Source organism: Dendroctonus ponderosae, unplaced genomic scaffold (genome assembly GCF_020466585.1).
Source record: "Dendroctonus ponderosae isolate FM_Combo_2020 unplaced genomic scaffold, Dpon_F_20191213v2 Dpon_F_20191213_1, whole genome shotgun sequence".
NCBI classification, from domain to species: Eukaryota; Metazoa; Arthropoda; class Insecta; order Coleoptera; family Curculionidae; genus Dendroctonus; species Dendroctonus ponderosae.
In genome coordinates, this window is record NW_026017110.1 from 6,978,969 (window position 1) to 6,998,041 (window position 19,073).

Genomic DNA, 19,073 nt, shown 5'->3' on the forward strand with positions numbered 1-19,073 from the left:
TTGCATCGAATTGCCCAAGCAACTGCTAATTGCTAAAGCAAATTGTATTTATTTCTGTTGTTTGTTAGTCACACTTTTAAATAAGGTTGACAGTTTCGATACTGGTAGCAGTTAATATTTTTCTATAAACACCGAAAGCTATTAGCGATTGAATGGCTAATTGACAGCAACAGAGACACTTAATCAACGAAATTGCCCAATGCTGGAAAATGCATATTTCCCGATTGACACGAACAGGGGCGTTAATTTCCCCGAACTGAGGCATTTCATGTTAACACACACATATTGAAAGGGTTTACCATGCAACAAACTTAACTAACTTAGTAGTTCAGGAAAATTGTGGAAAATCATCCAGATTTCAGAAACGTAATAATTTTTTTGCCGATCTACTGTGTTTTCCTTAGGGCAAAGAAACATGCAATTTTTTCAACCAAATTTCTAGTTTCTAGTAGGATTTGAGGCTTTTAATTTGGCATTTTTTTCATTTTAAAACGGCCTTTCCCCGATTTTCTCTAATTGGCAAAGTCTGCAAAAAATTAATTTCCTCATTAAAAAAACACAGTCACTGTCCCCAATTCACTTCAGTTCCATACCCGGTTATTTCCAACTCTCTGATGTTTAAATGCACGCAATAAACACTCAAATTTACACTTAAAACTGCTGGGAAAGCTTCTGTGAGTAGTTTTTTTTCTAGTTAAATTGCAACAAAACAACTGGTTTGGTAGCACTCCATGCATTCGTCCAAATTAAGCGACTGTATTGGCGTGTGTCCCATTCGTTTTTGCACACATGCTACAATTACATGGGTTGATTTATCGCTGCCATTAAACCTTCCAACAACTACTTCGTGAATTAAAAAGTTACGCTTTTCCGTTATTTATGTGCATCAGTATTTATGGAACAGTATTGGAAAATGGCCCTTTTCTTGTTTTCTTTTGCAAAAAGCTTCTGAGAAAGCCTATAAAGTTGCACTTTTTTCTACGGGCGTTTTTCTACGAAAGTCGGCAACTTTTACGAAAGAAATCACAACATCCGTCTAAATGTCCAATTTTGTAAAGTTTCCAGAGGAAAAATGTGAATTTTATTAACGAACAATTTATCAAGAGTTTAAGGTGCATTACATTTAATAATCTAAACAGGAGATTAATTTTAACAGTATAATCTATTGGTTTTAATCCTCAAATTTCCACACCTACTACAAACCAACAAAAAAATCCAGATTATTTCAATGATAAGTCTTAACAGCCAAAAATTTCAATTCTTCTATTTTTACATTTTACGTGAGAATTAGGAAAATTTCTAAAATGATGTTAGGTGTAAAAATTATACAATTTAACGGTCTATCTGGAAATGAAAACTAGGGCTTCGTAGCTCAACCGGTTCTCTAGATACGCGCCAACGAGTAAGAGCGGTTCAGAAGACTAGCATACATTTTTAAATGTTACGCGAAAACTAGAAAGTTTTCTAAAATGATGTTTGATATAAAAAAGTACGCAATTTAAAGCTCTATCTGGCAATCAAAACTAGAGCCTTGTAGCTCGAACGGTTCTCTAGATACGATCCAAAGTATAACAGCGGTTCAGAAAACTCGTATTAATTTCGAATTTTTGCATTTTGCGTAACAATTAGCAGAAAATCTAAAATTACGTTCGAGACAAAAAAAAGTACGTTATTTATTGCTCTAGTTGCAGATCTAGAGATCTAGAGATACGACACAATAAATAAGAGCGGTTCAAGACTCGCATTAAATGAGAAGTTATGCAGTTTGCGTGAAAACTAGTCGAATTTTTAAAATGCTATTCGGTAAAAATGATGTTCGTTAAAAAAAACCGGGATTAAACGCTCTATTTGGTAATAAAAACTAGAGCTTCGTAGCTCAACCGGTTCTCTAGATACGAGACAACGAATAAGAGCGGTTCAGAAAACCTGCACTAATTTTGAATTTTTGCATTTTGCGTGAAAACTTACAAAACTTCTAAAATGATGTGCGGTACAAAAAGTCCACAATTAAACACTCTATTTGGTGAGGAAAACTAGAGTTTCGTAGCTCAACCGGTTCTCTAGATACAAACCGACGAATAAGGGCGGATCAGAAGACTCACATTAATTTTGAATTTTGTAATTGGGGTTAAAACTAGAAACATTTCTAAAATGACATTCGGTATAAAAAAAGTACGCAATTTAACGCTCTATCTGATTCGCTAAATACGAGCCAAAGACTAAGAGCCGTTCTGAAGACTCGCATTAATCTTGAATTTTCCCGTTTTGCGTGAAAACTGTGGCCGTATTTCTAGCTTTCCAATTTGCAAATTCGCCAGACGGTTAAGCACATGTTTCTCTGGAGTCCCTGGATGAATATGAATGAAATTGCCACTTTAACTCCATTCTTGCCCTTAAATTATGGCATTTTAGTATAAACCCTCAAGCGAGCACAGGCATCTTCCGGCCGAATAAATTCCTCTAAAAGTGAATGGAAAATTCTTCTACTCCAGTTTCGTTAAAATGTATACTGGTGACTTTCTGCTTTTTTAAGTTTCTGTTTAAATAAATTAGTCAACATCTGAAATTTTAAGAAATCTGTCTGTATACATGATTGAAGCAACAACACTTAGGTCGGAGTTCTCAATGGTAACTGGTTTACCTTACAAGGCAATTCTTTGGGGTGTGAATTGGGCACTAAAAGTTTCAGCGGACTTCAGGACTGTCCATCAAATTTGCATTTTAGAAGTCAATTAAATAACGTCAGCTAAGCTTTTCGACTCTAATTAATTTGGTGGCCGAAAGTTGTTTTTCTGGAACGCCGACGTAAACAAAATTTAATGAGATTTGGACCGGAGGACAAAGCCATCGTCGGAAAACTGAACGCAAATTCTAAACGATGCCAAATAATGGAGAATGTCCACGGGGAAAATCAGAAAATGCAATTATGCAGACTGGAAATACGTATCTGTACTGTTGGGTAAAAGGCACATTTTTTGCGACGCTGATTATTCTTCTGTTGATTCAGTTGATTGGCTATTCAAGCTAGTAAATGATATTTTTCCACTGCTTTCAACCAATAGTTTTTTCATGCAAAAATGCCCCTGATGTTTGATGGCTTACGCGAACAAAGACGAATGATTGCAGGAAAGCTTTCTAAATATTTAATTCCTATTTCCGGTTCGATCGCAGTGGTTTCGATCAAACAATTACACGCGGAAATGAGAGGAAAACAAATCGGCAATTACGTTCAGTTTTTAGCCAGCAAACTGTGAAAATAATGATGAGAAAAACAAATTGTGTGGAACGCAGTACATAATGACCATTGATTTTTTCTAGGTCATAGAAGCTGTATTGTACGGATTTAATTCTGTAGAAAAACTGGGTGGAACGCGAGGTGGCTAGATTAGAAGCCTTTCCTAGGGTAAATTGTATAATTTATCATCGAGCACGCAGTCGGGCAACGTCGCTTATATAATTTCCTCCTCTGTTTAGCAAACGTAACGTTATAAGAACTTCATTTCCGGCTTATAGTTTTAAACACGCGTCCTACATGTAAACAATCATTCATATTTTCCACATCTGGAACCCAATGTAAACAGCGCACATTCTACGCTCTCGTAGTGGATTTTCAAAGTTCTGGAGTCAAGTCGCTGCCATTCAGATCCCGATTTAATTACCGGACGTTTGTATGGATTTGACGGGAATTTATCAACCATTTATCTTGCCTCAGACCATACAAATGGCCGTGTCCAAATCCGCTGAAAACGTTAGGAAACATCTGGAAAGCTGTATTGTGGAAGTAGTTACAAAACTGCTAAAGTTTAACTACGGATTACATTTACTTGCTACAAACATTTGCTCAATGTTACTCTAGTTGTTCTCCTGCTGACAAATTTGATGATGAAATCTCAGCTAGTAGGATGGAAATCCGCCCATCCCCTGTTTACGTTCTCGATAAGATCGAAATTTTAACACTTTCTGCGTGGTTTACACACACTTTCTCTATCAGACTTCGTTAAGTCCTTGCAAAATATTCCTAATTGGTTCCACTAACTCATCCTTTCCATACCATTAACACATTGCGAAGCTGTTTGTTAAGTTTAGCAACAAATCGACATTTTCGCTGTTTAGATCGAGTGTTTGTGTATTATAAATGACGGCAAACAACAATAATTCTACGGTCGTCAAGTAATAAATTCTGTATGCGACCAAGATGGTATTCTTGTGATATACTATCCATGCTTGGAAGAAGGCCATCTGACCAGTCCGCCTAGTTAGTACGCAACGGCGTGAATTTATAGTCCTTTTATGGGGGCCCATTTATTACAACTACAAAACCATTTTTAGCTTTGGTAACATGGCTGTGGAATTTGTAGTATGAGAAATAATAATGAATGGTGCTTACGAGTATTGATGTTCAGGTATTAGCTACTGGAAACGAGTGCTAATTTATTGGCTCATAATTTTCTCTAGTTATTATTTCATTGTTATTATATTATGCTTGATTCTTCGAGTTTGGATGCACGTTCCAACATCGAACGAATAGTAAAATATAAAAAGCTGCCATCGAAACCGGCCAGTAAAACACTTTACTGGCCACAAGTAAGTGAGTTTATTAGCTCGCTTGTTGATCACTTTAGCGGAAAAGTGGATACCAAGTTTTGTATGCAGTTTTACCTCCCGTATTCAGTGAAAATTGACCGGCGAATTTTTCACCAAAAAACTTTTGTTTCCAAATTCTTCCTTTGCAGAACTTTTCTCATCTGATGAAAATACATGCAAAGTGAGCGGGCTTGTTTCGAAAAAAAATCTCGGATTAGGATTAGAGGGACAGACGGAAAATTATTGAATTTTGACACTATTGAAACTTTGTCGAAATAGGGTTTTGACGATTTCTCCAAAATCTTTGATGCGAGAAGCTTGATGAAATTATCACTGTATACTTTTCAAGAAGACATATTTTTTATGAAGAATCACTTTTTACGATACAAAGCTTAGTTTAGGAGGAAAAATTTCCTGAAAATTCCCTGAGGATGACTCAAAATGGAAACGTTTTCAGCTCATAAGACACGCCCTGTCCTACCAAATTCGCGCAAAGATGACTCTCCAACTTTTCTAGTTATTGCGAAAACAAATGCCCAATTTAGGCCTGCAAAACGTCAGAAATCAAGAGCACATTCAAAAATTTCGCAAAAATCGCCTGAAGATGACTTGAAAAGAGAGAAAAGACACACAAAATCTGTGCCTAAATCTAAGATGACTTGAATAATGATTTTAGGAAAAAGCCAACTCGGTCTCTTCGTGGTTGTTCACTGCCTAAATAAAGCAGCGGTTTTAAAGAATGTGAGTTTTTCCATTGGTATGTTGGTGCGTTTTTAACATAATCGTATGTGCATTAACTCGTTAATGTCCTTTTAACAGGCACTTTTATCAAATTCCCCAAATGTCGCCACCGTTTAAAAGTCGCTTAAAGTGTTACTAAACTGGCTGGAATTTAGGAGCCGCTCTTAACATAGTTAAGATTTTCTTAATTACCGAAAAATTGATTTTTTTAATGACCACGAAATCAAAAGTTTTCCGCTCAACTGTGTTTGATGTATGTATTTAAAAAACCCCCGTTTTCAATAAATATTATCCAGACTTTTGCACTTCAACAGACAATATCCAGACTACAAATCATTTCTCGCAGCCTGTAAATACATCTATTCAAGCTGACAATCAATAATTATCGCAATTACTTTCCAGAAAAGCCGGCTTCGAAAATGGTTAGTTTAGTTTAAACAAAACGCTGCCATTTCCATAAACCAGATACACCTGTTGTACGATTTCCCAGAATATTTTAGCAGTTTTGCAAAGCAGATGGTCAGTGGATGATGTTCGTCTATGTTATTACGTTAACATTAGCTTCTAATTCGTGAAACAACACGTCAAGGCTACGAAAAAAAATGCTTGCTTTGAATAATCGCATGTACTTTGGTGCTGAATATTGGATCAACTGTTTGATGATCTCAATTTCCACATGGCTTAGAAAAAACACGCTTTATTTATTGCTAGTCATGTTTGATTTTCGCTTGCTTTTAACTGATTTTATTCGTCGTTTTATATTTCTTGTTACTAACGTTGTTTCCTGGATTTTATCTACCTTTTCATGTAGAATTATTACGATACAGTAAAGTTCCTGCAAGTTCAATGCGCCAATGTAGAAATTTTATTGATTTTGGAGCTTTTCCCAAATGCACAATCGTCATAATAAAATTTCCGAAACATCCTAAAGAAAATACCAGCATCTGGCAGACTTTGACGCAAATATTTAGACTAGGTTTTCCAGATAAATTCATTGAACGTATTGTAAACCAACAGGTATAACTCGTTTCAGGCAAATAAACTGCAATTTACGGGTTTCAGGGCGTTGATGTTGATTCCGGTTTAATTTAATTGGACACCTCCCTTGTATCCGGTTTCAATGTTCCTTTATTTGCCCTCCAACGGTGGCGATTTATGGCAAAAACTAAGACGATTTTCTTGTAACGTTCAGTTTTATGGGATTTATAGTCTCTGGAGTTCATATTAGGGTCACATGCTTCATAACGTATCATTTATCTTAATATTGGTGCCGAATTAGAAGTTGGATCGCTTTTATGCGTCAATCAACTCACTCTCTCTCAACCAATTTGTTGTTGAGTTTTGCAACACAATTTTCGTTGGAATTGAGCCAAAAATAAACGCCTGCTATAGTTTCCCCACATTATACTCCTATTTTAAAGGTAAAAGTATACAAACTTTTTGCGCCAAAAATAGCTTTTAAGACTTCTTGCAGGACATAACAGCGGCAAAGCACGGTAGGCGAGTAACTAGATTGGAAACAGAGTGCTCATTTATTAGCAATTTTTTTAGGATTTTACACATTTTAAGTTATTTCCACAGTCGCGACAATATAGCCATCAACAGTTCATTTTCTCTTCATCGCAGTCAAGAAACTACTTAGGCGATTTTCAAATGCATAATTTTGTCGTAAAGCGCATTTAACGTTGGCTGCCTCCCATGGTAATCAACTTATTATTAGGAAGTGGTAAGTTGCGTACTTGTCGTTGCTTCAAGTCAATATCCAGAAAATTGCATTTTGGAATAAAATGCCAACTAACTCTTTCAAAATCAACGGGTAAGTTGTGATGGTTAATCAGCGATTTGATGCTTTTGATGCCTATTTCCGTACTTTGAAAGTATCTTCTATACCGTACAGAATTTGTTTTTTTTCATTCTTTGTCCGAGGGATGCCAATTTTCTTTATAGAATAGCATAAAGTTGGAACCGAGCTATGTGTAAATAACAAATAATGTCATGCAGACTTCCGACTAGAATCCAGTGGCTAATTGTTAATCCGACCACGTATTTTCATGGCCTCGCCGACAAAGAGGAAGTGTCGATATTGATTGAGTTGCCATATGAAAAAAAACTCGTCGTAGGCAACTTGGGCTGTATGGAAACTTAAACCAAGATACAAAAATTGCAATTTTTCGGAGGGTAGATACGTCGACCAGTTGTTTGGCATAAATCAATCGAGCAAGGCGATCAGAATATTAAAACTCGAAACCTGCTTTTGGTACGAGTTGAAAAAATAATTTAGGAAAGTAAATTGATACAAACGCAAATATCCGGCCCTGCAGCCAGGTAGACCATTAAAACATCATCAGACGGAAACCAACAGCCATAATTCATTTTTATATTTATGTTTGGGTTTTTTATTTTTAGTTCGCTGAAAATCGAATTTTGATTCGGATTTGCTGTGGTTTTCCACGCTGTTAAGTGCGGGCGATTTTTCAGTTTTCTATTTACATTTTATTTAGGTATATTAAATTCTGCATTCAACCTGGTTTAGCCAGTTTTTGCAAATTAAATTCAAAGAACAATTTATTTGGGTGTAAACGGTATAAAGGGAAACCTTGATTGATATAAAAGTATAAAAGAAGACCTCTTTTCTGGCTTAACTTTGTTTGAAGTTGATTAATGGCAATTTTAATCGATTCTCGAAGTTGTTTTGTCACTTGTTAGTATTGCCGGCTCAGGTAGGGTTTCTTTAATAATTATTAATATTCTTCAGATCCCGTTAACTGGTTAATCCAATCGGCGATTTATTTGACCCAAAGGTGCTCTACTTGCAGTATAAATGCATAACTGAACGAAATTGCCACAGTGAAACACCCATCTAATGAAGCGTGTCTAGGTCAAATTAATTATTTAAATTAATAAATAAGATGCAAACACGCTGCTTAAACAATAGGAATTAATAAAGCTAATGACGGGCTGGCTGTTTTTGAACAAATACATGTAAGGATGTGATAGTTAACAACAATTACAAAGCTAAACAATACGTTATGGGACATGTGTCTTGCGGTTTTCATTGTGGTTGAACAATTATTTAATAAATAGGTCTTTGCACGATATACATGTGTTGTGGTAGACAGCTAAACTGTTTCTCTTTGTGCATTTTAATGAGGAAATTTGCAAATTTTCAATTCAATAGAAATTATTGATTTATTGGTCAAAGCCTTCGGTTTACGACACGTTCGGCACGTAAAGCCACAAAAAGACCAATTTCAATAATAACTCCATTACAAAACCAATTCCGTGATTTTCTATGGTTTTTCTAAAATTAATCCGCGAAGGCGCAGCAAACCGTTCAGTCGTGAAGCAGTTTCAATCGATGTTCAATCAAACGTTTATTTCCGAAACTGTTTTTATACTTCTCCTCAAGTGTTCTACTTTAATCTTAGTACCCATTGACTCTTACTGCAAATATTGTGGAAGCAAATTTGAAAACTTTTGCATTTTCAAATAAATGCACATTACGTTGTCTAAGACCACGTAGTGCTTAAAAGCGATTGATAAAGACCAAGAAGATTACTGAATATTTTCCCAAACTGATCACGCGCTTAGATACAAACCCGACCATTCGAGGAACTAAGTAATAATCAAATAAAAATTCAAGAAGCTCTTTGCCAAGGATGTATGTAAATTGGACTGTTCAGAAACGAGATACAATTTTGCAGCTTTCCTCGAATTTTGTTGTTTGGATGCGTTGTTCTTGGAATTTTTTAAAAATTTTATAAGTGATTTATTAAATTTTCAATTTTAAATAAAGTCAAAGTTCACAGCTAAAAGCGAAATGAATGAAAAAATTTAAACTCAGCCCATACTGAGAAAAACTAAGAAATAATCGTCCTGTTAAAATCTAACACGAATCGCTTTAATCAATGTTTTTCCCTTAAACTCAACATTTTTCGATTTCCGACTTGAAACCAAAACCTTGTCCATGAAATCATTATATGCGTTGTAACAAGAAGATTCAGGCGATGTTTTCTACAAAGGCCTAAAATAAAATATAAAATGTAAAAAGGAATTCAATGAAATCAGGAAAACCGAACCGATTTTTTTTTAAACTTACGTGTCAGAAGCCTTAAATTTGCGTGCTTCTCAACAAAAATCAGCCTCAGCTCGCATTTTACTCAAATTTTACAAAAGTTTCAACTCTTTAGTCCTGGCGGATTATAAATTGCAATTTTTCTGATTAAACTTGCGCGATTTGCCACCGTTACATAGCAGCCTCAATTTTGGAAATTTCTCAAAAATTAGCCTCAGCTGGAGTTTTGCTCAAATTTCAGCCTCATTCATTGTTATAGCGACAAAAAGTTGCAACGCGGTCCTCAATTTGTAGACGTGCGCTCGTTTTTTCATTTGTCGTATCACCGGCCTCAATTTTGATCAATCTTCTCAAAACCCAGTCGAAGCTTGAATTTTATTCAAATTGAATCTGAGGAAAACCTAACTTATTGTTTACACTCGGGGAAAGTAGTCAATGCGATAGTAGTCTCGAAGCGGAAATTATAATTTTTTTAGTAGACTTTTTTTTTGTGGATTATTTTTCCCAGTCGTAGCAGCTGCTCTATTTTTCAGAAGTTTTGAAAAATCTTTAATCACATTGCGTCCAAGTGAAGATTCATCCACAGTTTACACTAAAAAAATTGTTTTGCTGCTTAGCATTCGTGTACATTTTATTACGCAAGCAATAATTCAGAATAGGTTGCAAAGTGAATAAACATAAAAATTATTCTCGACTTTGATTAGCATACAAAAAGTAAAAGCAATTAAGTTTCTTATGAAAAATTCCAATTACTTCAATCTGCAGCCGTTTAATAAAAGCCCAAGATACAGAGTGTTTAAAAAACCAGGTTCCATTTTTGACGGGCGTGTTATTGAGCACATTTGCAAGCTGCTGATCTGGATCATTGAATAAAATATGATTTTCCAGAAAACGGTTGGGTGCAAAAAAAATTAAGAAGCGAAATTTTGAAATTTTTGTTGGCTGATCATTTGGTGTGTCTTCTTTCTTCATTAAGAAAGTGGCGACACAAACTATTTTCAGCCGATTAAAATCGCCACCGTCTTAGTCCGCTAATTTAAGTACTATTTAGAATCCCAATAGCGTTTTGAGGCACTATTCATCAATACCTCAGAAAAAGTGAAGTAATTACTGTATCTCATGCTTTCTGCTATTAAAGGCCGCTGATTTTTGAAAGCAATAAAGGTTTAAGAATAAAGCATCACAACAATAATTTTTAATAAAACCAATTGAAAAACCCAGCAAATTTTCATCAGTTTCTTCCCCAAAATCCCAGCTCTTCAATGAACAGTTGCTAATTAAAATTCCGCTCATTAAAAGCAAATTACATAAACTCTTTGTAGGTTAGCCGTTCCGACTGGAATCTATGCCAGTAAACAAGTCGACGGACAGTTTTTCACACATATTTTCATTCGCAGAAATAACAGTCTACCATTTTTCGGTAATTTATTTTTGTCATGTATGGGCCCAATCAAAATGCACGCGGGATTCATTCGCAACCGTAGGAAATTCATGATCAGATGCGATCGGTTCGGTTCGTTGAAAAGTCTTGCCTTGAAAGGCCGCAACATATTAACATAAGAAGACATCGGCATCAGTATTTCCTTTTATTCAAAACAGATTTTTTCTCGCTCTAGTGAATAGAGTTTTGGTAAATTCCATTAATTCCTTTCATGTTCCTAAAACAACAGTTTGGAAAAACGTTTCGCGTAGGTTAAGCAAAAAGCATCAATCACCCAGCCAGATTGAGGCTGTTGGAGGAACATTTCAATATCGGAATTTTAATTTGTTAGCAGCATCGATCGGATGAGAAACTCCGATAAATCATCCTCTTTGCCACCTAATACTTATAGCGCTATAAACCAGAATAAGACTGGAAATTGCCTGCTGTCGGCTTCTGCTTATTGATATCCAATTTCGCGAATTCAATACAAACCGAGCTTTAATTAGTGTCTATTTCTAGAAGCGTTTTTCATAGACGGTTGGCCATAATCGAGCAAGAACACTAATAAAATGAAATCAATTAATCGTAAATCACGTTCCAATCAATCGACATTAATAATAATCAATACGGTTTGCAAACTGCTGAAGCATTGCGTCGAATAATCATTTTCTAATCAATGAATTTCATTTTCTTTTATGGAGTGCTTCGTGATTTTAATTGATTTAGAAGGCACCTTGTGGGTGACTTTCAACCGTCCAAACATCTACAGCAACAGGAATGGAGAACCTTCTTGCTTACCATTAAAATTTTCTCTCTAGTCCTCATTACAACTTTTGACGCAAGCAACTTCCGGATGAATTTAAATCAGGCCTTAAAGTGCTCAAAATTCATAGCGTACCAAAGTAACAACGCAATTAAATTATTCAAATTTCAACTGCATGCACTTAGCAACTTTTTTTTGTGTTGCAGATGTGGAGGAACTTTCAGCTCGTCTCTCCTTAATGGCGGCTACATCGACGGAGAAATGCGAATTTCTCGAAAGCGAGGGTACAGGGTTTGTGATGGGTAGTTCATCTGCAACCGACCAGAATTATCTCGACACCAGATGTGTTTACTTGGAACAACTGCTCAGCGGTAATGCTATTCTAAACAAACCCCGACAAAAAACCGAAAACATATGCCCGAAAAGCTCCAGAATAATTACTGTAGACGGGACTTGAATGCGTTGTTATGACGTCTTAAGGGATGTGGCTCAAAAGGCTCAAGATATGATTAGGGTGCAATACTAAGCAAAGTAGATTAGTGTGTGTTTTCTGGTAAAAGCAAAATTAACTTCCAGCGCAATGATATGCGACAAGAACTCTTTTACAGAGCATTTAGACGGGAACGGGGACGCTTCATTTTTATTGGCGCGACTGAAAGTGCAAGAATCCCGAAAAATGCCAGCAACGCTCATTGAGGAAGCCGCCGAAATGCTGGAACGGAATCGAACTTTTTTTGTCCAGTCCAAATTAATTCTGGATCAGCTATTTAGCTGCGAGCTTTTACAAAATATTCAGTAATTTTATAACCAGCGACTTGATTTACATTTTGTTTGAGCTTCATCTATTTCACCAGTTACTAAAATAATTCCTTATTTTACGCCCTATTTATGTCCGCACTTTTATGTTTAGTTCCGCTCTGCATTGTAATTTAAATTCCCTTTTTTTGGACTCCTGGAGGTTTTCGCTCTTTAATGCTTCAAATTATTGCTAGAATTAAATTGGTTCTGCATTTGCGGCATTTTTTGAAACGTTGCAGATTATTGTTAAATAAAAATAAAAATTTTCTCCGAGTGCACCCTTCTGGATAAACATTCCCAACTCGCAAACTTGGCAAAATGAACAGCTGCGATTTTACCTAATTGTAGATGAAACTTTAGGTAACTTATTGACCCTTCCAAATGAGAATCGATTCACAGCTATGCTTCAGTTCAAAGCAATTTTTTTGTATTTTGTGGTCCTCAGACACGCTTATGGTTAAAAATTCGCAACTATCAAATTTGACCAAATTTGAGGCCGAAATTTTGGATATGAAGAAGATATGAAAGAAGATTTACTTATTTAACTTATTGACCGTACAAAATATCAATGAATTTACAGCTCGCAACTATGTGCCAGGAATTTTTTGAAGAAGTGATGCAATCAGGAAATACTTAGTCTCAAATGTAAATGCTTGTGGTTAAAAATTCACATCTCGCAAACTTCTAGACACTTAAGGCTGTAATTTTGGATATTTATAGAAGAACCCCTAGTTATAAGGTGCAGCAAATTTAAACCTATTCAGAGCTTTGGTTTGGTTTGTTGAAAATTTAGAAAGTCCTGAATGTTCCCTCTTGTGTTGAAACATTTACAAATTGCAATCGTGGCCAAATGGAAGGATGCAAACACTTAATAAATATATAAAGCAATGCCCCATAATCTCACTTTATAAACTTATTTTCAGTAAATCTGCAAAACACTAATTTTTTTAAAATTACAGAACAACATTTATCTACTATTCAAAACACAAGAAAACATGCACTTTTTCTTCCAAAACTCGGGTTCTATTAACCAAATTAGAAGATTTCGATGCATTAATTGACAAAAGGAACCCATTTTGTACAGTACAACACTCGATTCTAAAAAAATTCTCGAGTTCTTTCTATTCTTCGCGACAGTTATCAATTAATCAACTCATAGTGTTGACTAATTTATATGCGAGTCTTAGCTCTTAATTAAAGGTTCACGAAAAAGAACCATGAAGGCATCAAATGGTACCATATTGAACGTGTCTATTGCTTAATGACATCCTAAATAAGTCACGTATTAGAAAAGTTTTGATACATTCTTCGAGCGACTACATTTTCATATTTTATTGCATCCTACACCAAAATTTCCTACATATCCGCTCTTTGGGAGGGATTTTTCCATTGTTTCCAATTATTGCGGAGCCTAACTGATCGGAGGGCTAGAAAACTGGAAAAAATAGTTCTAAAATCGTACTCTGTTTTGGATACAGGAAGCAGTTGAAAGTATTATATGACCCAAAAGTAAAGCTGAGTTATTTCGGAGTGATGCTAATTACGCAAAACGCGTACTTCCTGACTTTGCGAGCACTCTTTTGAATTTAACGGAACCGTCTACAGGGTAAATAATAAATATAACATTTTACCTGTAGTCTCATTGCCCTTTTTTTAAAGCTTTGATCTAAGGCAGCAAATGATTCCTGTCTACACAAAGATCGTAGCCAAAATGTTTTAAAATATGTTTCTTAAGTGTGCTAGAAAAATGTTTCTTTTGCTGAAAATAATAAACAGCAAAGTGCACAGTGTTTTCCATTTTCTTTTATTAACGCTGGTTGGAGGCAACTAAATACGTAAAAAGTATTAACTAGATCAAGGAATTTCCCAAGATATTACCTCATGTACTTCCATTAGAAATCACATGGTAAATGTCAGGCATATTTCACAATTGAAATATTTAGCGCATTACGAGTACTAAGGACACTGAAATTATGAAATCCTTCACCAGTTTATCACTCAAATTATTATCTAACTTTTGTGGTATCGTTTTTCCATTCAACTAAAGGATTTTTTCTTGCAGTGAGAAAAGAGGACGAGAAAAATAGCAGCTCTAAGCCGAAAGGAAATGTCTACATCGAAGAAAATAAAGCCCAAAACTAGGCATTTTCCCAACCGTATACCGTAACCAACGTATATCGTTTTAAAAAAACCTAGTGATTGAGTATCCCGAGTTAGAGGAAGATCGAACGCGTCGTTTAGAAGATTTTAAATTTATTATCTTCTACTTGACACTCTTAAAGGCAAAAAATACTATTGATTTGCACAAAGTATTCATTAGTAAAGTGTTAAAATCCGTTGTAAAGTAATACGCGAAGTTACGAAATGCACGTATTTCTGATTTATGTGTTGTAATATAATCAGATAATATTTGCTGTTGAATGTTCTATTGTTCCTTGACTTTATTTTTAAGTGCTTATGTTAAGAGGGGATTTGGAGTTGAAGGTCCTTCAGGAAACTCTCGAGAGTATGGGTTCTTTCAATCAACCAACACAACTTGATAAAAGTAAGGATTTCTGAATTATTTTCAACTCTGTCATCAGCCGATGTTTCTCACAGGGAAACAATAGATCGGTTGGTGCTCCAACATTTGTAATTACGCGCATAATTTATTGTCTCAATAATTATTATTGTAAATAACTATCTTCCAGTAGCTCTGAAAAGTGGCATTACAAATTGTATATTAATTAAACTAAATTTTATTTATTCTTAAATAAATGTGGCTGCTTAGCTATTAGGGGCTCTCGTCCAAATATTTTCGCTAATGTGCAAAGTACACCTTGAGTAGAAGCTATTTATTTTCTTAGACACTAACCGGCTAGTATATGTATATTTTGATTTTTCCATTTGTAAAAGTTACGACTAAGTCAGAGAATGATTACATGCAAAGTTTATTATGATTCTCCCATTTTTGTAGATATGGCCTAGATTAATGCGGGCGTGATATGTATTAGATTATTGCATAAATATATTGTCACACTGTCGTAAAACACATACGTTTTTTTATCCCCAATTTCCTTGATAAATACTTATATATTTAGAAGGAGGAATGGCTGGCATCCAATGAAAATATATAAATATCCCGACCAATTAAATATAAATTGGATGGCAGGGAAGTATGAATGAACTCCAGCTTCCCATTCGCTTCAGCTTATGAATATTAAAGAGTCAATCTGGATTCTGGAAAAGGTCTAAAATTAGACAAGGTGAAAATTTAATTGTAGGGCGACAGTTGATTGAAATCGATCTTCTGCTGGCGTTCCATAAAGAATTAAGAGTGGGTAATACAAATAAATCCCCGATTTAACAAGTATTGGAATGGAAAGTTCAGCTATCGCTAAAGGAAGCTTTACTTTCCATGTGGTGCCACTTTCGGTCCATTCTATTAAGTACTTTTTTCTTTGTTAGACTACGTCTGCACTAGGAAAGCGCAACACGTTAGAAAAGTAAAACGCAAAATTGTTGTCGCTTATTAAACCGATTTGCCACCTATTTAGCTCGATTGGACTCGATTTAACCAATCGATTTGCAAACAACTCCTAATCCAGTGTTACATAACAATAAAAAGGTCCACATTAAAACGAATGTATGGCTGTAAACAGGTAAACGCGGAAACGCCCACCAAATAATAATAGTTCACATACATTTATTCTCGTAAGTATTTGGAAACTGGGGGTGAAGAAAAAAGCAGACTAAATGGTGGTCAAAACCGTCCTTCCACATGAAACACCATTAAGAAAAGTCATTAGTAAAGAGTTAGTTGTTGGGACTGGTAAACTGGAAAATGACCCCCCTTGAAACTTCACAGCGAAGTTTCAGTATTTGGTGGCCGTTTCAAAAGCGTTAAAGAATAAAAATGTAAGTCCTACCTGTACCCAAACCATTGAAGCTGAGCTGAAGCAAAGTCCTGAAGCCCTAGAGAAAGTCTAAAAATTACTCTGACAGTAAACGTCGGAAAGTTTCAAGCCTTAAAACTCAGGTTAGGAAAATACGACAAAACGGTGAAGGAAAAGTTTCTTTTGTAGAAAATCGCCAATTTTTCGGTTTAAAAATCGAAGAAATAAATTTTGTGCACTCGCCATTAAACAGCAGAAACTCGTGATTCGGGCGGATGAGCGTGATTTAATTGCAGTTTACCGTCGCGTTACGTAATAACCATAGAGAAAGTAAAATAACAAGGACGCCCATATGATTGCCATCTCTCTTATTTTACTTACTCTATGGTAATATGGTAATAACTGGTAATAACATCAAATGTCAGATTCCGGCTTTTTATGTGCGATTTACGCACGTCAAGAAATCTAGTGAAAACCTTTCCTAAATATCCACAATGATTATTTAACAATTACTTTTATCAGTTTCTATTAGTTGAAAGGTTACTTATTGTTAAATTGTTCTTTAATTCCCATTTTTCTCACCACTATCCGCTACGGGCATTTTGAGGTTATCTAGCAAGGTCCAGTGATCAAAAACGTGCGAGCTATCGTAAAGAATTATCGCAACCTCAAGGCAACTTCCGGTAAAATGCATCAAATTAGCAAATTGTTTATTCACCAAGCTGCTCGAAGCGCGCGGAATGGATGGAATGGGGTAAGTTCCCAAACAACCCCAATTTTACCATTTCTTCTACGTAAAATTCTAGTTTCGCCATTACTCCAAGGAGCCCCAAAAGCGGCCCACCTTCCTGTCCAGACTATATGATAATTTCCGCGACGAAATGGCCAAAAACAAGGAGATGAAGGAGTCGCTGAAAAAGTTCAAAGAGGAGGCTGAAAAATTGGAGCAAAGCGATGCATTGAAAGCCGCACGACAGAAGTTCGAGTCAGTGGAAAAGGAGGCGTCCAAAAGCAGCGATGTATTCAAGGAGAAGTTAACCAGCATCAAAGGCAAGGTGCAAGAGGCGATAGACGAGGCAGGCAAATCGGAAATAGTGAAAAAAGCCGGAAAGCTCAGCGAGGGGATATCAAAAACTACGCATTCTATTGGGGAAAAAGCGCAAGGCATTGGCAAAACCGGTGTCTTTCAGAGCATCAGCAAAGCCACCGAAGCGGTGAAGGAGGAAATGGATAGCGATAGCATGCAAGGTAAAACCTGGTCAGTTAGCATTCCCAATTTATCAACTTTTCGCTATACTAGGCCGAGTCTATGTCAGCCCAATAAAACTGAGGAAAAGGAGTGAAACTTCCGCAGTGCAGAATCAAAAGTACTACGAAGCGAACGCCGAAGCAACAGGAGTGGAATTGCACAAGGATTCAAAGTTTTATCAGTCCTGGCAAAACTTTAAGTATGTTTTTTCATTTATTGCTTTTATTAGTCGGTGAAACCTTTTCCTTAAGGAAGTCAAAACTCACTAGTACCCATTTTTTGTGCACTTGCATTTGAATCAAGCTTACGCATTCAAACATACCCGGAGGAACCAAACGAAGGATTTTATTATTTCAGAGACAACAATCCCTACGTTCACAAAGTAATGGACTGGAAGTTGAAATTCGAGGAAAGCGAAAACCCCGTGATTAGAGCCTCAAAAGTTTTAACGGAGAAAGTCGCCTATGTTATGGGGGGGCTGTTCCAGAAGACTGAACTTTCAGAGACTTTAACTGAAATCTGCAAGATTGATAACAGTTTCGACACGAAGCGCTTCTTGAAACAGTGTGAAACTGATATAATTCCCAACATTCTCGAAGCCATGACCAGGGGCGATTTGGAGGTGCTGAAAGACTGGTAGGTTTGGCTACTTTCTGGCCTTACCGCTAGAGTTTCAAAGATATATTTTCAGGTGCCATGAAGGTCCATATAATCTGTTTTCAATTCCCATTCAAGAGGCGTATAAAAAGGGCTTCAAAATCGAGTCTAAAATCTTGGATATAGACAATGTGGATCTGGTAATGGGCAAAGTTATGGACCAAGGACCTGTTCTCATTATATCTTTCACCTCGCAACAAATGATGGTTTTTAAAGATGTAGAAGGCAATGTGGTGGATGGAGACTTAGATAAAATAATGAGAGTCACCCATGTGTGGGTTCTATGCAGGGATATCACAGAAACCGATCCCAGAGCGGCGTGGCGGCTGCTTGATCTTTCAGCAAGCAGCAACGAACAGTTTGTGTGATTGGTCCTCTCTCAACCAGCACCATTAAACGGCAATTCTTAATTAGATAAGGGCGATTAGGAGTTTGTCTTCTTGTTTTTTGTTAATAAGACAAACTGTACTCGATGTACAAACAAACAAACAGAGTGAATTATGGCTGTTTGGCTAAGCCGGACGAAAAGTGAAGATCTGATCGGCATTATTTCAGATTTCAGGTCGGTCAGCGATCGTGGCCAAAATATATCCGGGTGTACAATTTGTACAATTTATTGTACAGATTTAAAGTAATATATACTTTTATAGAAAAACGAAGAAGTTGAAAGTTTTAAATTCTTTCACTGATTTTATTGCAAGGAGGTAGTCAACTTTTGAATTAACGCACTTTATTTGGCTTCCGTGACGTCACTACTGCAATTTGTGGACTCGCATTTTAAGCAATTTTCACACATTGACATTGGCAAGATAACAGAGACAAGAAACTAGGCGTGAAAAAATGTCCCAAAAATAGGTTATTTTCGGACTCTTTCTTTGCTATGTTTCTTAAATAAGCTCTCTCTTTAC

General features: G+C 36.1%; 2 protein-coding genes across 3 annotated transcripts in view; both read left to right on the plus strand.

Moving 5' to 3' along the window:
* LOC109533581 (tumor necrosis factor receptor superfamily member wengen) overlaps positions 1-15,415 on the plus strand; it is a 28,871-nt gene extending 13,456 nt beyond the window's left edge. For both annotated transcript variants that reach the window (XM_019898930.2, XM_019898928.2), the window contains exons 4-5: positions 11,793-11,957; positions 14,447-15,415. In XM_019898930.2, coding sequence (XP_019754489.2) covers positions 11,793-11,957; positions 14,447-14,526 — 245 coding nt within the window. In that variant the 3' untranslated portion in view covers positions 14,527-15,415. The remainder of the gene's footprint in view (positions 1-11,792; positions 11,958-14,446) is intronic.
* Positions 15,416-16,653: 1,238 nt separating this feature from the next.
* LOC109533585 (mitochondrial import inner membrane translocase subunit TIM44) lies at positions 16,654-18,824 on the plus strand. The gene is made up of 5 exons (XM_019898936.2): positions 16,654-17,013; positions 17,066-17,507; positions 17,560-17,707; positions 17,866-18,144; positions 18,200-18,824. The coding sequence occupies exons 1-5, from the start codon at positions 16,948-16,950 to the stop codon at positions 18,531-18,533; spliced, it is 1,269 nt and encodes a 422-aa protein (XP_019754495.2). The 5' UTR covers positions 16,654-16,947; the 3' UTR covers positions 18,534-18,824.
* Positions 18,825-19,073: the final 249 nt, after the last annotated feature.